The 16,258-nt window shown below is 45.4% G+C and overlaps 1 protein-coding gene across 1 annotated transcript; it reads right to left on the bottom strand.

Moving 5' to 3' along the window:
* Window positions 1-1,161: 1,161 nt before the first annotated feature.
* Window positions 1,162-15,932, bottom strand: ralbp1 (ralA binding protein 1). Its single transcript, XM_036519018.1, has 10 exons — window positions 15,873-15,932; window positions 10,623-10,921; window positions 8,871-9,299; window positions 7,944-8,293; window positions 5,360-5,521; window positions 4,216-4,347; window positions 3,910-4,020; window positions 3,286-3,407; window positions 1,972-2,092; window positions 1,162-1,459 (listed from the first exon to the last, which is right to left on the bottom strand). The coding sequence occupies exons 2-10, from the start codon at window positions 10,867-10,869 to the stop codon at window positions 1,214-1,216; spliced, it is 1,920 nt and encodes a 639-aa protein (XP_036374911.1). The 5' UTR covers window positions 10,870-10,921; window positions 15,873-15,932; the 3' UTR covers window positions 1,162-1,213.
* Window positions 15,933-16,258: the final 326 nt, after the last annotated feature.

Below are 16,258 nucleotides of genomic sequence, written 5' to 3'. Positions count from 1 at the left end.
ATAAAATGAAGCTTAACTATTTTCCAGTGTACATTACACTGGCATGTTTGAGTCACTTGCAATAACCATCTTCATAATCTTTGAGCAAGTCACCACTTGCCTTGGGAGGACAGTCCTGATGTTGTGGGAACTCACTCGCTTCGTAGCACTCAGCCTTCTAGGGAATTCACCAATAAACCGTCATCTTCCACAAACGCGACCTTGTGTGGGAATTTCACATTCATCTGGGGCACCCCCAAAATGATTCCAAACATGGCGAGGGGCAAGGGGTGCTTCTAGGGGGGGTACTCACAGTCAGCTCTAACACTCACACACCCCCACATCTACAGCTCAGCTCTAACACTCAAACACCCCCAAATCTACAGCTCAGTCAGCTCTGACACCCATACACACCCACATGTATTTTCTCAATAATAAATGTTGTTTTATTATTAAACCACAGGGTACGAGAGTTAGGACCAGACAAACACAGCTAACAAACAGCACTGTAAATCGGAACAAAGAGCAAAATTAAAAGCCATCAAAAGAATAGTGAAGTTCATTCTTGATTAAACACTTTTATGCGCCAAAACTGTTGGAAAATAAAAAGCTTGAGAAAAAACGCTATTTGAAATTGAGCTGCCATTACACTAGCACTACCAAGAGTTAGGACTGAGGGAAATGTAAGGAGATAAACACTAAACACTCCTCATTCGGTCAGGAGATATTCGGTCACAGGGATTTAGATATCGCATACCTGCACATCACAAGAGCATCTACAGCAAAACAGCATAAATAACATTCAGTAATGAGGTTAAGGTCAAACTGATATCTGGTTCTGCGTCACTTTCTGGAACAGTATGGAGTGGTACACAGGACTGCCACAGGGCATCCCTCACACAGAATGGCTGCAGTGGAGCTGGAACCACTAGTGGGACAGGAGCTCCGGGTGGGTTCACACCTTCAGCAGTTATGCCCCAAGCATCACCATAGCATTTCAGCGCTGCTACTTGGGATAACCAGGTAGTGTCTTTTTTTGCCTGTGGCTAGTATTTCTGATTTGGTTGGGTACAAATTAATGAGCACCCCTGGCTTTTGGCTTTCTCTCTCTCTCTCTCTGTGGGACTGGGGGTGTCCCGGGAGCCGACCGTCCTGGTGTCACAACTGCTCTGGCACTGGGACGTTTGTGGGGGGGGGGGGGGGTCAGGCAATAATGACGCTGAAGGCAGGGTGCTTAGAGGTTGGTCTCGCGGCGGTCCTTGCTGGGGGAGGGCTTGGGGGGCTCGGTGGGGGGTTTGCCGTTGGCGGCGGCGTCCCTGGGCGGCACCTCATCGGGCCGGGCCTCAGGGCTAGGCTGCGCGGGATACGCAGGCTGCACAGACTGCAGCCGCTGGCTCTGCAGCAGGCGCAGCTGCACGCGCAGCTCGATGATGGCCTCCTGCTCCTCGTGGATTGCCTGGTTCAGGTGCGTGTTCTTGTTCTGCCCGGGGGAACGCAAGCACAACACTCTAAGGGAGAGCCTTTGTCTGTCCCAAAAAACTGCTGAAACTAAACGTGTGTCAACTGCATCTTAAACGGTTAGATGTTTGTGTATGTTTGAGGATCTTCTGTTATTTCCATTTACCATTTTACCAAAAAACCAAATCTCATTCTGTCAGCTCCCATCTAAACAGGACGATTGTAATTGTCTGACTGTGTCTGGTGGCCAGCTATTAGGTAACAAGCTCCACCTGGCTAACTGAATTAAATACAGGTGTGAGAGCAGGTTTCAGTAGCGCTTTGGTTGTAGCTTTTCTCTGGCTGGCACCCGTGTGGTGTGTTGAGCTTTAACATAAACTGCTCACTTTAGTTAAATATTTTAGGAACTTTTTTTTGAAAATAATTTCTTAGTTTTTCTTATTTTTACCTGTGGATATGTAGATATATAAATAGTGCCTTGGTCCAGTCTTGCAGAAACAAAGGGATTTTAACAGTCTTGGTTTTCCTCCTCACCTCCAGCTCCTCGTTCTGCTTCTGCAGGTCCTCCAGGATGATCTGCAGCTCCTCCTCATCCTCGCTCTCGCTCTCGCTGTCCGACGAGTACTCCTCCGTCTCGCTGCGGCCCTGCTGGCGGCTGCAGACGCGCATGCGTACGCACACATGCATCAGAATGACCGCTGACTGAAATAGGGCTGGTGGAGTCGGCTAACCTGACGTTATGTCTACATTAGCTTTTTCAAAAGTTCACACACTGTGGCCCAAAAACATCATGGAGACATCAAGAAAGGGAGAGGACAGAGAGACACAGACATTAGGAGAAAGAGACAGGACAGAGAGAGACATCAGAGGAGAGAGAGAATAGAGAGATACACAGACTTCAGGGAGAGAGACAGACTTTAGGGAAGAAAGAGGATAGAGATACACAGACTTTAGGGAAGAGAGAGGACAGAGAGATACAGACTTCAGGGGAAAGAGAGGATAGAGAGACAAAGATTTTAGGGAGAGAGACAGAGACACAGACTTTAGGGAAGAGAGAGGATAGAGAGGATAGAGAGATGCACAGATTTTAAGGGAGAGAGAGAGGATAGAGAGATGCACAGATTTTAGGGAGAGCAACAGTGACACAGACTTTAGGGAAGAGAGAGGATAGAGAGGATAGAGAGATGCACAGATTTTAGGGAGAGAGACAGAGACACAGACTTTAGGGAAGAGAAAGGATAGAGAGGATAGAGAGATGCACAGATTTTAGGGGAGAGAGAGAGAAAGGATAGAGAGATGCACAGATTTTAAGGGAGAGAGAGAGGATAGAGAGATGCACAGATTTTAGGGAGAGAGACAGAGACACAGACTTTAGGGAAGAGAGAGGATAGAGAGATGCACAGATTTTAAGGGAGAGAGAGAGGATAGAGAGATGCACAGATTTTAGGGAGAGAGACAGAGACACAGACTTTAGGGAAGAGAGAGGATAGAGAGGATAGAGAGATGCACAGAATTTAAGGGAGAGAGAGAGGATAGAGAGATGCACAGATTTTAGGGAGAGAGACAGAGACACAGACTTTAGGGAAGAGAAAGGATAGAGAGGATAGAGAGATGCACAGATTTTAAGGGAGAGAGAGAAGATACAGAGATGTACAGATTTTAAGGGAGAGAGAGAGAGGACAGAGAGATGCACAGATTTTAGGGAGAGAGACAGAGACACAGACTTTAGGGAAGAGAAAGGATAGAGAGGATAGAGAGATGCACAGATTTTAGGGGAGAGAGAGAGAAAGGATAGAGAGATGCACAGATTTTAGGGAAGAGAGAGAGTGTGGGGGCGTGCTCCCTGACCTCTGGATGTCGGCGATCTCGGCACGCAGTCGCTCGATCTCCTCCCTCTCTGTGGCGATCTGCCGGCGCAGCACCTGCTCCAGGGAGATGAGCTCCTCCTGCTCAGTCAGGATCTCGTTCTCCTGGGGGGAGACGTAAGGGGTAAGGGCACTGCTGCCGAAGCTACCGAGTCTCTGCATTCAGAGAATCACTTAGGAATCACCAACAACCGATCAGGAACTTATGTAAGTTGCGACTCCTTTTCAGGCCTTCTGTAGCGGAGCATTGTTACGGTGCGAGTGAGTGAGTCTGTGAGTCTGTCAGTCACTCATTCAGCCAGTGACAATCCGAATTCAAGAGCCATTTCCTAGAACTGTTGTAGTCCTCTTATGGCCAACATTATGGGGCCAAATCATGGACATCAGAGGACGTCTAGTTTATGTTCACCCCACCCTAGACGTGGACGTAACACAAGCATATAAAACACTGCAATGCACAGCAAGCCTTTGATTTTTTTGAAGCAGAGCATTGTTTCTGGGTATATATCAGGGTGTCCCAATTACACTGATCAACACAAATCTATTAACAGGGATTAGAGAAGAAGAAAGAGTGAGCTAGGAGATCTGGCTGCCACCAGCAGCTTACCTGAGCCAGGAGGATGTTGATGACCTCCTCCTCATTCTCAGTCATCTCCTCTTTGGACACATCCTCCTTAGAGAGGCTGGCAATCTCTTGGGCGATCTTAGTCTCACACTCCTAGCATGGGAGGAAACAGAGTACTGGCTGCTGAAAGCACTCACAAGTTACAGTGTAAGTGTCAGCTGTGATACTCTACAGCGTGTGGAGGGCTCTGGCAGTGGGGTGCGGTACTCTGCAATGTGTGTGCGGTACTATGTAAGGTAAAAGTGAAGTGTGGTACTTAGGCAGGTAATAGTGAGCTGCGGAACCTGCCTGTCGCTTGGCCTCGCGCAGCTTGCGTTTGAGAGCCGTCAGGATGCGCTGCACCTCCCAAAGACGCTCCTCCTTGGAGAAGTCCTTCACCCCTGCCTGCAGGTCCCGGTGCAGGCAGTTCAGCAGGAACTCCTGTCATCATGGATACATGCACATACAGGCAAACCATAGAGAGAGAGGGACACACAGACACACACACAGGCAAACCATAGAGAGAGAGACACACACACACACAGAACAGAGACATGTGAGATTACAGTATGTCTGCCACTACACTGCTACAAGTGTGGTACCACTTACCAGTGGGGCTGTGTGATATGACAATATATATATCGTGTGACGACAGAAAAACGTCTATCATTTCATATTATGCTCTATCGTTTATTTTTTTGTGTCGCAAATCACACACTTTACGGGAGTATTTTTCGTCATTTGGACGACGCTTTGTGTTCTTCCACATGACACGGATGCAGGCAGGAAATTTGCACGAAGACAACACAAACAAACATGGAGGAGAGTGAATGTGACAGAACTATAGTTGAAAAGTGTTTTCTATTTACCTTTTTATATTGTATACATTTATATTTTGTTACATACTTAAGACTTTCGCACGTAACCTATTTTATTAAGCTTATTAAGTTATTAAGCTTCTCATAGTTTTCAGTTAGCATTTGCTATATTTTATAACGTTAAATTGTTGTTTCCTCAAAGCTAAAATTAGCAAGAATTTTTCCAATCTAGTGTTTTAATCACACCAGGTTTAGCATACGCGCTAAACAGCTAATCACACCGGTGTGACCGTACGCGTGAAAGTGTTAACTGAAAATTAGCACAAAGGTTCTAAATAAAAGGAGAAAAATAATCAAATATGAGTAGGTACCTTATATTTGTTGAGTACATAATTCAAAATGTAATAAGAAATAGGCCTTTCCATGTGATCATTTTATATAAACTATTTATTCGTTGAATTACAGAAAATGTGCTATATCGTGATATGTATCATTATTGGGATATGAAATGACCTATATCGGGATATGAGATTTTGGTCATATCGCACAGCCCTACTTACCAGTTACCCAGTTTGCATCAGTTTCCATTCACACTGACTTCATAACAATCCCGCGGGACAGTACAGGTGACCCACCTGTCTGCGGATCTCCTCTTTGATGCTCTCCTGGGTCTCTGGCAGCGCCGGCATGGCGGCCATGTTGGACCAGCGCAGTGGCCGCACAGCGGGCTTCAGCGTCACCTCCCCGAACAGCTCGCGCACGTGCGTAAAGAACACGTACAGGACGCGGTTCCCAATCTGCGAGGGCGGGGACGCGCAACAGTCAGAGGGGGAAGAAGAGAGGTGCACCACAGAGCACTGTATGTCAAACATTCCGGTTAAAGGGGGGCCAAAGGGCGGCCAAAGGCCGCCCCCCGAGTACAAAGGGAAAAAGAAATACATCCATTACATTACATCCACATCCACATATTAGATTAATGCTACATTTCAGGCAGCAGTGTGGAGCAGTGATAAGGAGCAGGACTTGTAACTGAAAGCTCAGTGGTTTGATTCCCCATTGGGGCCACTGCTGGTATACCCTTGGGCAAGGTACTTAACTTAAAAATTGCCTCAGTAAATATCTGTATAAATGCATAGTATGTAAAATTGTAACTTACGTAATTTGCTCTAGATAAGAGCATCAGATAAATGGCAATAATGTAATGTAATTTAAAATGCCATTGTTTGGTCCTAAAAAATATGTAAAATGCTATTAGTGCTGGCAAGTACGAGGGCGCTCTTGAGCGAGGAGCGTTTGAGTTACCTTATATAAATAAATCTGGTATTACAATTGTGGCAACGTTTTTTATAGTAGCCCTTTGACCTCGTCACTGGTATATTCTAGCTCATACCCTCAGCCAAAGTGCCACCCTGGTTTAGACTCTCAAAGACATCTGAGCCTCACAACAACAACATTTTGTTGTGCTAACAGAAGCAGACACACACACGCATACACGCGCATAAACTAGTCTACATGATTACAATAAATAATCATCATACAGACAGAGTCTCATGATTTAGAGGAAAGAATTAACTACTTTATTTAAGCTTTATGCTACTGGGGAGTGTCAGGTGAGAACCAACTCTCTTTCACAATGACAACTTGGAGGAGGGAATTACTTTGGGAGGGAATTATAGAGTCAGTTAACCAGGGGGAGTATTAGATGGCCAGACTGAAAGTGTCATCTTGGAAATCAGCCAGGACACTGGGGAGCCCCCTACTCCTTGCAATAAGTGCCATGGGATCTTCAAAGACCACAGAGAGTCAGGACCTCAGGTCAATCTCAGCCAAAAGATGAATGCAGAACAGTTTCAATAAAGAAACAGATATAACAGACAACAAAACCCAAGAAAATCTATTGAAACAAAGGAAAAATCCAAAGAAATCAGCAGCTGCCAATTACTCCCAGAAACAGTCTCATCACACGGACCAGATTTGACAGTAAGAGTAAACTGCTGGTGAAAAATAAATACGTGTAAAAAAATAAGGAGAGCACAGATTGATCAAACACCCTGATGACTCCTTGCAGTAACCACAGTTTGAAGGGACACTTCATGGATTTATGAGAATGAAGCTACTGATCAAGATAAGTGCAGTTCCCCGTGGGACTTCCAGCCTCGTTCTCGAATCTGGAGCAAGCTATTTGTAATGTCTTCCATTGAACTAGATATAAATCCACGTAGGTCAGCAATTCATCAAAGCCTGGCACACAGACTTATTTTTGCAAGACAGGGGAATTGCATGAAAAAAATTCACATGCATTTACAGGTCAAGGTTGCTTCAAAATACAGGAAAAAAGTCAAATCTGCATTCTGATCAATCCATCTACGTATTCATCTGCCTATCAGAAAAGGATATATGACCATGGCATCCCTTATTCTACTCATATTTATATCCATCCCTTCATCTTTTCGTCCCCCTCTCCCTCTCTCTTTCCCTGTTCCACACAGATTAATCATTAGTTGTCTTTTCGGGTTTGCTGCCAGGGCCAAAGTCCGACAGCACTTCCCCAGCAGCCCCTGCTGCAGCCCTGGCTTTGTGGGTTACCAGCCGAGCCAGGCTGTGTGCAGGAGGCAGCAACAGCATTCCTCCACTGTATGGAGAGACATTAGGGGGCAGCAGATGCTGGACAGTAATGAGCTTCACGCTACAGCATTGACTCACCTGAGAGCACAGCTCTGTGGGACTGTTGCCAATTTTAGCTCTGCGTTTATATCCCATGTGCATCACTGTAGCTACATCATGAGCTCTATCACTGCAACTTTAACCAATCGGTAAAAAACTAAACCTTATTCAGAAGTAAATTAATTCCTCTCTACAGTGAAATAAGCAAGCAGGTATTTTTTTGTTCATTCTGGTGAACATGTTAAATCTGTTTGTGTGTGGCTATGTGATGTCCAGTGGCATATGAAAAGCTAATCTGAATTTTACTCAGGGCACAAACACACTGGACATAAGGGTAAGGTTAAGGATGCTAACAGCCATGCCTCCCTCAGCTAAGGGTTACTGTGTTTCTGCCTCTTGCTTAAAAATTCCATCAGCACCACAGGGGTTTCTCCAGCTGATTGAACAAGGTAGGGTCCAGCTTGTTGTTAAGTGAGAACTCCAGAGGCTTCATTTATTAAGAGGTGAAGCCTCACTGTGGAAGAAGATTTCTGCAAACTCTCTCTCTGCGCTGACCTGCACGGTGGGGTTGAGGACGATGGAGATGTTCTGGACGTTCATTTTGGTGTCGGCCTCGCGGCTGATGACGTGGTCCATGTGGGTGACCAGCCAGCCCAGGAGCAGGCGGCCGCAGGGGGGCACCTCGGCCAGCAGCCGCTGGAACTCCTGCACCTTCTCCGCCTCGGTGGGGCGCCCGCAGGCCTCCTCAAAGCGGGGGGCCAGGTCGCGCCCCAGCAGGTTTTCGGGCAGCTCGCGCAGGTACTGCTTCAGGAGGCTGGCCACCGTGTGGGGGTCGTACTCCTCCAGGCACGGGCACTCCTCCCGGTCGTATGCCGCCCGCAGCTCGTCCACCTTCGACTTCATACCTGCGGAGACAAAGGCAGGGGATGGGGGGGGGGGGGGGGGGGGACAGTCCGGCCTTTCATGACTGAACTCCACTAAACACTTAACTGCAGCAAACTCTCTAAGGCCCTTTCAAAGAGCCTACACTGTGGGGATGGTCCCACCATAGGGGAGGTCATGGCCACCGAGGCCGATATCAGCTCTTTGCCAGGATAAATAAAAATAGACTTAGCAGATCACTTTCCACAGCAAAGTCCAAGATGTCTGTGAGATGTTTTGAATCAGTCAGACTGATGTGAAAGCTGGATTCTCACAACCCAATTGAGTGCCTGAAGGAGTACTATGAAGGAGAATTTTTTTGAATTTGCCCTCAAGGATAAGAGAGAATTTGTCCTCAAGGACTGAGAGGAAGGACAGGACACAGACCTCCTATCGAATGCAATAATTAAACAACAACTTCAAATCAGCTAGGCTGGTCTGCAAGGGACAGAGGCCAGAACACTCCAGCAACACTGGGGTAAGAGCCATGTTGAGGAGCCTTCGTTCTGCAGCAGTGCATGAAATCGGTCAGATTAGGGAGAGGAGGGGGCAGGTGCTTACCTGAGATGCGGTAGATACCCTCGCACTTCATGCCGTAGTTCTCGATGTAATCCACACACTCCCGGAAGATGGCGGGCAGCTGGATGCCGTCGTAGAGCGCCGTCCTCCTGACGGCGTCAGCCAGCGGTGCCCCAAAGATGGGCCGTGGCGAGGGCGCCTCCACGGCTACCGGCTCGGGCTCGGTGCTGGGCTTCTTCTTCTTCTTCTTCTCCTTCCACTGCTTGACCACGTCGGCCGCCGTCAGGTCCTTGGACTTCTTGTCTTTGGCCTTGTCGTCCTTTGGCTTCTCCTTGGCCTTGAACTCCTTCTCCTTCTTCTTGGAGAAGCTGGGCTTCTTGAAGACGTGGATGCCCTTGGAGCGCTTCATCTTGGAGGGGCTCTCCGCCTCATCTCCTGAGCTGTCCTCCTGGAACGCAGCGTAGCCCTCGGCTGGGCGGGCGAAGGATTCCGAAAAAAAAAAAGAACAGAAAGGGAGCGCAGAAGGAGAGGATTAGACTGCGAACTCGCCTCCCTTCTCTCTCTCCCTCTCTCCCTGTCCCACCACGGTGTTTGGGAAGCACAGAGAGGGAGAGAACACGGCCAGGGGAAGAGGCTGGGAAAAAGAGGTCAGCATTCAATTCCACACCATCCCCTGCGCGAGCCGCCAAGAAACGGCTTCTCGTCCCGTGCTTCCAACTTCCCGCAAATCCACGACTAAACGGAGACACAAAGACAATTAGCTCCTGTGCCCCCGTCCCCTGCTGACTGTGATAATTGGTGGCAGGGGGGATTCCCGAGGGAGGCGGACACAGCGGGGACAGCGCCCGCTGCCTTGAGCGCACCTCTTTACAACCTGCACTGAAGATGGTGCTGGGTGCCGTGTAAAAGCTGTGAACCTCTCTTTCGTCCTCCTCACCGGCTGCTCTGGGAAAGCTAAATATAGACAGAGAAATGCCGGAAACTCAGTGTTTGGGTGGAAAAAAAATGTGCCACCATCCCTGGCGATGACAGCAATGCTGAAGCCTAGCAGGGGCACGGCGCAGTGGACTGCGGTGGAGAGTGCACTGAGGTTTTATACGACACGGCGTCTCCTGCCGTAGGAGGAGAGAGGGCTAGCAGGTCAAGCAGCTGACATCGCCAAAGCCACCCACACCCGACCTTCTAAGAGGCTGCACAGGTCACAAATAAACAAAGCTACTTTGGTTTTCCCCGACACTGGGCCAGAACACAGACCGCTTTGTGCTTGGATTTGACTTTCAGAAAGTTGGTTTTTGTTTTAAAGAATCTACCAACACATTACACATTAGTGGCTTTTAAAGCATATAACACACTTTTTTTTTTTAGTTTCAAACCAAATCTCTTCAAAAATTGAACAGAGAGTATCAAGGCACAAACATTCTTTCACTTTTGAAAAAGTGTCCAATCTTGCATCTGTACAAATCAGTTCCTGAGGGGACTGTGACAGTTACAGTTTGCTCAACCTTCGGGAATCTTAAGTAGCAAAATATTACTACTAAATTACTCATTTTGACATCATATACCATTTTTTCAATTACTAATTACCCCTTCAGAATGTATTTGCACTATATTCTCAAGAAACATGAGCTGTGTTTTGTATACTGTATTGGACTTTTCCACCAGGCAAGCTGCTTGTTTAAAGAGCAAGCATGAACACAGCCCTCCAGGACAGGGTCGCTCAAGGTCAACAGCTGCACCATTAAAATCCCTGGCGTGATGCAGTGACTCTACTGGGAGACCGGTTTTTTAACTTACTCCTCTTCTCCTTCTTCTTGAACTTGTTCTTCTTCTTGCCGTGCTCCTTCTCGTCGTCCGAGGCGGCATCGGGCGGCTCGTGGTGGTGGCCGTCGTGCGGGGGCGAGTGCTCGCCCCCGCGGTACAGGCCCGGGAACTTGGTGGGGCTGATCTCCTCGGAGCTGGGCGTGCGGGCCACGCCTCCCGGGTGCTCCGCCCGTCTCTGCTCGCTGGGGCTGCTGCTGGGGGGCAGGAAGCACTCCGTCATGGCGGCGACACCCTGCTCACCGTGCTCCGCTCCAGTCACCTCTCCATCTCACCTGCAGGGACACGCTCACCTGCATGACCAATGCTTACATAGCTACCCATCATGTGATCACAGGCCTCAAATGGCACATTTAGAGTAAGTAATGACTAAGTAATGACTAAGATCCGACAGAGTACATCCCCCTCAACCTACCGGTATTACCGAAAAATCTGCTGCACCTTATTTGTGCTGAATTATGTTTTTTACTGTGTCCAGTGTCCAGGGGCTAAATAGCATATAGAACTTTAGACTGTACACCTGCTATTGAAATATCCTAACTTGGTAAACACAGTCATCAGACACAAAAGTTTCTGTTGTAATAAACTGAAACCTTACACCTGGTACTGAAACATACATTTTGTCTCCAAATGCAAACCATTTCCACATTTTATTCTTAACATGTGCAATTCACTGGTTAACTGATATATTTTTTGAGCTGTATTCATTAACTGATATATTTTAAAGAATATCTTGAATATTATAATATCACACCTATCCATATCGGAGTATACCAGTGTAAATTTTATGTCATACATAATTTAGTGCCTTAGTAATTACTTATCAATACTTTTAACCACATTCATGTAATTTAAACACATTCATGAAAAAACCTGAAACAGATGCACATGACAGGCCTATTTTATCATTAGGGCTGCAACCAATGACTATTTTGATAGTCGTATTGAAACGAATAATCGACTATTTGGATTATGAATCGCACAATTACTCAATGGCTCTTATTTATCTATTGGCTTTTAAATTTAGCTTGAAGTTGTTTTAGGCATATGCTAACTATGGGCGGCAGTGTAGCATAGTGGTTAAGGAGCTACAGCAAGTAATCGGGGGGCCGATTTGATCCCTGCTGAAACACTGCTGCTGTACCCTTGGGCAAGGTACTTAACCCACAGTCGCCTCAGCAAATATCCAGCTGTATAAATGGATAACATTGTAAAGAACTGTAACCTATGAAAGTCGCTTTGGATAAAAGCGTCTGCCAAATGAATAAATGTAAATGTAACTAATAAAAAAAGCCAATAAAGATGAGAACTTCATTCAAAAATACATCTTTTAATGAATGGTTACTAGGACTAATTCAATGTGGGCAGTTGCTTGCTGGGGAGTACAAGTCTGCTTCCTTTGAGGAAAGCCATCCATTGTAGCATTACGAGATCTAACAAACCCATAACTTGTTCGAACTATTTCGCATTCAGCCCCCATTGGGCACGCACACAGACACGAGCTGTAGAAATCTTTCGCGATTTATAAAGTATCTAATTCTCCGGTGTTCTCTAAATGTTGCTGCTGAGTGCACAAGTTATCTCCAGCTATAAAAATTGCCATGGCAACAATGCAACGTTTAAGCGGAGAATTTCTAAATAGCAGACAGGCTCTGGTTTAACATTGTAAAGTTACTGACCAAGAGAAAATGTATTTCAATGTTTTAGCGGCTAATGTTGAGGCTTTGCTCAATCGTTACTGTTCGTTTTGCTTAATCGTTACTGTTCATCAAATAGTCAAACTGATTTGAGGTCACTGTCATGCTTTCCTCAACCTAGGTGTACATTATATTTGCGTTTGTAACAGACTGTTATTGAAACGTGACCGGTAAGTTTCAAATTTGTCCGGTAAAATAAATTCTTTCCGGACACCAGACCGGCAAGAAAAAATCCTAGCAGACACCCTGTCGTGAAGGTGTTGCCATCTCTATTGTTCACTCCAGTAAAGCAATGTAGCTTAGGCTACATGTCTGAGCATTCCGAGTCAGCACGAAAAACACATGCAATGACGTCACCAACAAATCGACAATTAAATTCGTTGGCAACTAATTTGGTCATCGATTTTAGTCGACTATGTCGATTATTCGTTGCACCCCTATTTATCGTTAATTTGAAAACTCCTCCTCGTGTAAGTACATGGTCTGGATCCTGAGCCAGCAGTCTGTACTCCTGACAGAGATGGGTGCCCAGCTGCCTGCACTACAACACCACTGTAGGACTGAATAAGTCCCAATTCTCAGCAGTTCTCAGAAACATCTGGTCAGCACAGCACAACAGTAATACGGCGAATAAAAGGACACTGAGAAACAAGACATTGTGCAGCCTAATCTGAATCAAGGCCAATACGTTCTCTCTGACCTGTGAAAATGATGGTGGAAATTTGGAACTAAATTCTTTGCTTGGGGAGGAGAATTAGGTTTTTGCTGTTTTTTTTAACCACTGCCACCTAGTGGCTATTTCAAACAAGTACAATACTTGCAGAGATACTGAAATGAAAGTAGCATATACCGCAAACCCTCATTAGTTTCAGCTTGCTGTATCAATGTAAAAGGCCGACAAGGGACACTTCCTATAATGACATGACAGTCTCTGCTTAAGACTTCCATAGAAACTTCTGAACAGGATATTAAAGTGGCAAGGCTGAGGTGTTTTCATGCATGACATCAGCAAGGCGAGCCATATCTGCTATGTGCTACTGCAGTCTAAAACCGAGGAACACTTTCAAATTCTGTACACTGAACGTCATGGCAAAATGCTGCCAACAGTGAAGCACATCGACATGTGAACCGCTCTCTCCTCCTCCCTCCACCTCGGGTCTTCTGGGATTTCACAGACTCAACTCATCAAGCGACACCGAGGAGGAGTGCAGTACAGTTTAGGATGGTGTTATTCACAGCTCCATAGGCCTTGGATAATGTTCTGCAGAGTGAACTTGGCCGGTATCTGGGTTTCAAGAACAGCAACCCGCAGACTCACCCTACTGTTTCACATGTGCACTTTTATCTCTACCAACTAGCCTGTACCTTGTCTGGCCAACTACTGAAACTTGGTCATGCTGCACTCCTAATATTGTTGACTCCTTATGCGGCTTTTTGTTTGCGTTGTAGTCTGCCTCACTTTGAATAAAAGCATCTGCCAAATGAATAAATGTAAATGTGCTGAACAACTCTGTAGCATCACATCACTACCTTACACATCTTTAAGCAGCATCTGTTATCTAAAACAAAATTACTTCCAAGGCCACCCGCGGAAGATGAGTTGTATTGACTATCTATACCCAAAGACCCTCCAATGCACAAACACAGCAAGTTACACACAAATACAAATCATATATACTTCATATGTCACCTTTGCAAAAATAGCTAGCATTCGAAGTGTCAATATCAATGTGATATCAATGACAACTTTCAGCTGACACACTAGCCTATATTACCTCATACATACTAAAGAGGAATTACTCCAGAGAATGATAGTGCTAGTGCCCTCCTAAATGGTCCTCCTCAGACCATGGATGGTCTAACCAATCCCAAGCCCTGCCTAGCTTCAGCCATTAGTTAGAGGACAACTGCAGGGCTGTGTGGCTGTTAGCATACTTCTGTACCATCTCAAAGAGGTTAGAATGTTGGGCAAATGTGTGTAGGAGGCAGACCTCAGAGTGATGGCGGCGCTTTCTGTAGGACACTCCCACAATTGAGTCTCTGTGCTGTATAGGTATTGTATACCCTGTCACACCATAAGTGGGCATATCGCATCCTTGCTGCTTCTGTCTATTGACAAAGATCATTATTGTACCATAATACCATGTCAATGAATATAGTATGAACCAGAGAACCACAATCAATGCCAACCATTTTGTAGACCGAATCACATAATGTTAAGAAACACTCTCTACATAAGCATTCAATACAGACATATGTGTCTGTCAGAAACCATTTCATGTTCATACAATAACTGAACATACTAAGTATACCTTGGCAACGTTTACCCTGGAGCAAAACTCAACTGTCGGTGTGCTGTCCCTGTTTAAACGTCTGACCATCTTAGACATACCTGTTTATTTACAAAAACTGCGCGAATATAGTTGTCATTTATACTTCAGTATAACCTCGTGGGAGCATGTGGCTCTTAGAGTATTAAGATTGACTGTTTGATTATGACAAGAGTCAAATACACACTAAATCTAACAGAATTAGATAGGCTACCTCAATGGCGCACATTACAGTGTTATTTTGCTCAAACAAAATCTTCATCATCAAAAAAAACAGTAATGTTCAGTAGAACCAATGTTCTACTGAAGTTGCTGGATTACAAGTAAAAAACACTTGGACATTCGTAAAAGTCTACGTAATCTCTGCTACGGAGATCATATCCCTATCAATGTGAACTCTCTATATAGGATGCAGATGCATCTTTATGACTGCCTAGAAACGAGGTGAAGAAACTAGCCATACGGATTTATGTCTGATACTGAAATGCTAAAGGTGCCGGCGGTATGTACTCGCTCTAATTTTAACGTGTGTCACATTCGTGATGTGTTTAAACAAGACAGCCACATACATCAGTCAACTTTTCTTGCTGTTATCGTTCTCTTTTGTCGCCCTGGATGTGGGCTTCTGAACTACGCAGGGAAAGCCTGGTGCCAGTACAGTGGCAGTGCCAAGCTGTCAAACCCATTACATTTAGCAAAACTCACTCTAATAGCTAATATATATTTTAAAAAACGAGCTAGGTATCTTATATCAGAGAATCACTTGCATCTTCTCGGGTGCTGTTTGGCAGCTATCTGACGCTAGCTAACTTCACTTTTATGATATGATTTGGTAGCTCACGTTAGCTAGCTACTAGCTCTCTAATAGGCTCGCATATGTAGGAAAAAAAATTAAAACACCATAGCCACCCTAATGAAAGTTAGCTACAGACTAACTTAGCAGAATCTGAAAAAGTTACATTACCTAACTAGGTAGGATTATTTGTGAAGGGTCCACTTTTCTACACTGTCTCGGGGGTTTGTTTACTTGCTTTCTAGCAAGCTAAATAACGTTAGCTATTTATTGTAAATCTGGCCAGCAAATTGTGCTTGTAATTCAATATGCTGGATTCGATGCAATAGAAATGACCGTTCATATGTTACCCTGTACACATACAGTCAAATACATCTTTTTTTCGTGAAATTTTTCTCAAACTGACCTGTATCAGTGAATTTCTGTATGCTTCCTGCTGTTCGCGCAGATGGTAGCTAAACTGAGCGTGCCCAGTGCGTCCCTGTGGCCTTTTGGTTCTTGTAGTTTTAAATAATGTTAAAACTTCATGTAACCCACCTGTGATATCTTGGTGTAAAACTACAACGTCCATCTCGCCGCTACAAGCGTAAGAACGGCTACGTTTTAGACGCATGCATAGCACTTTATATGTCATTGATTACGTCGTCTGTTTTCCTACTTTTTAAATGAATGACTCTAAACTAGTATCCTATTCATACTAAATATGCTTATATAAGAAATAGAAGGTCCTCGTGATACGTTGACTCTGTTTCTTGTTGTCTCCAGTTTGTCTAGGTATAGATCTTGCCCCTC

The sequence above is a fragment of the Megalops cyprinoides genome, chromosome 24, assembly GCF_013368585.1.
Source record: "Megalops cyprinoides isolate fMegCyp1 chromosome 24, fMegCyp1.pri, whole genome shotgun sequence".
Taxonomy (NCBI): Eukaryota; Metazoa; Chordata; class Actinopteri; order Elopiformes; family Megalopidae; genus Megalops; species Megalops cyprinoides.
Note: the sequence above shows the minus strand (reverse complement) of the source record. Positions and strands in the feature narration are given on the sequence as shown.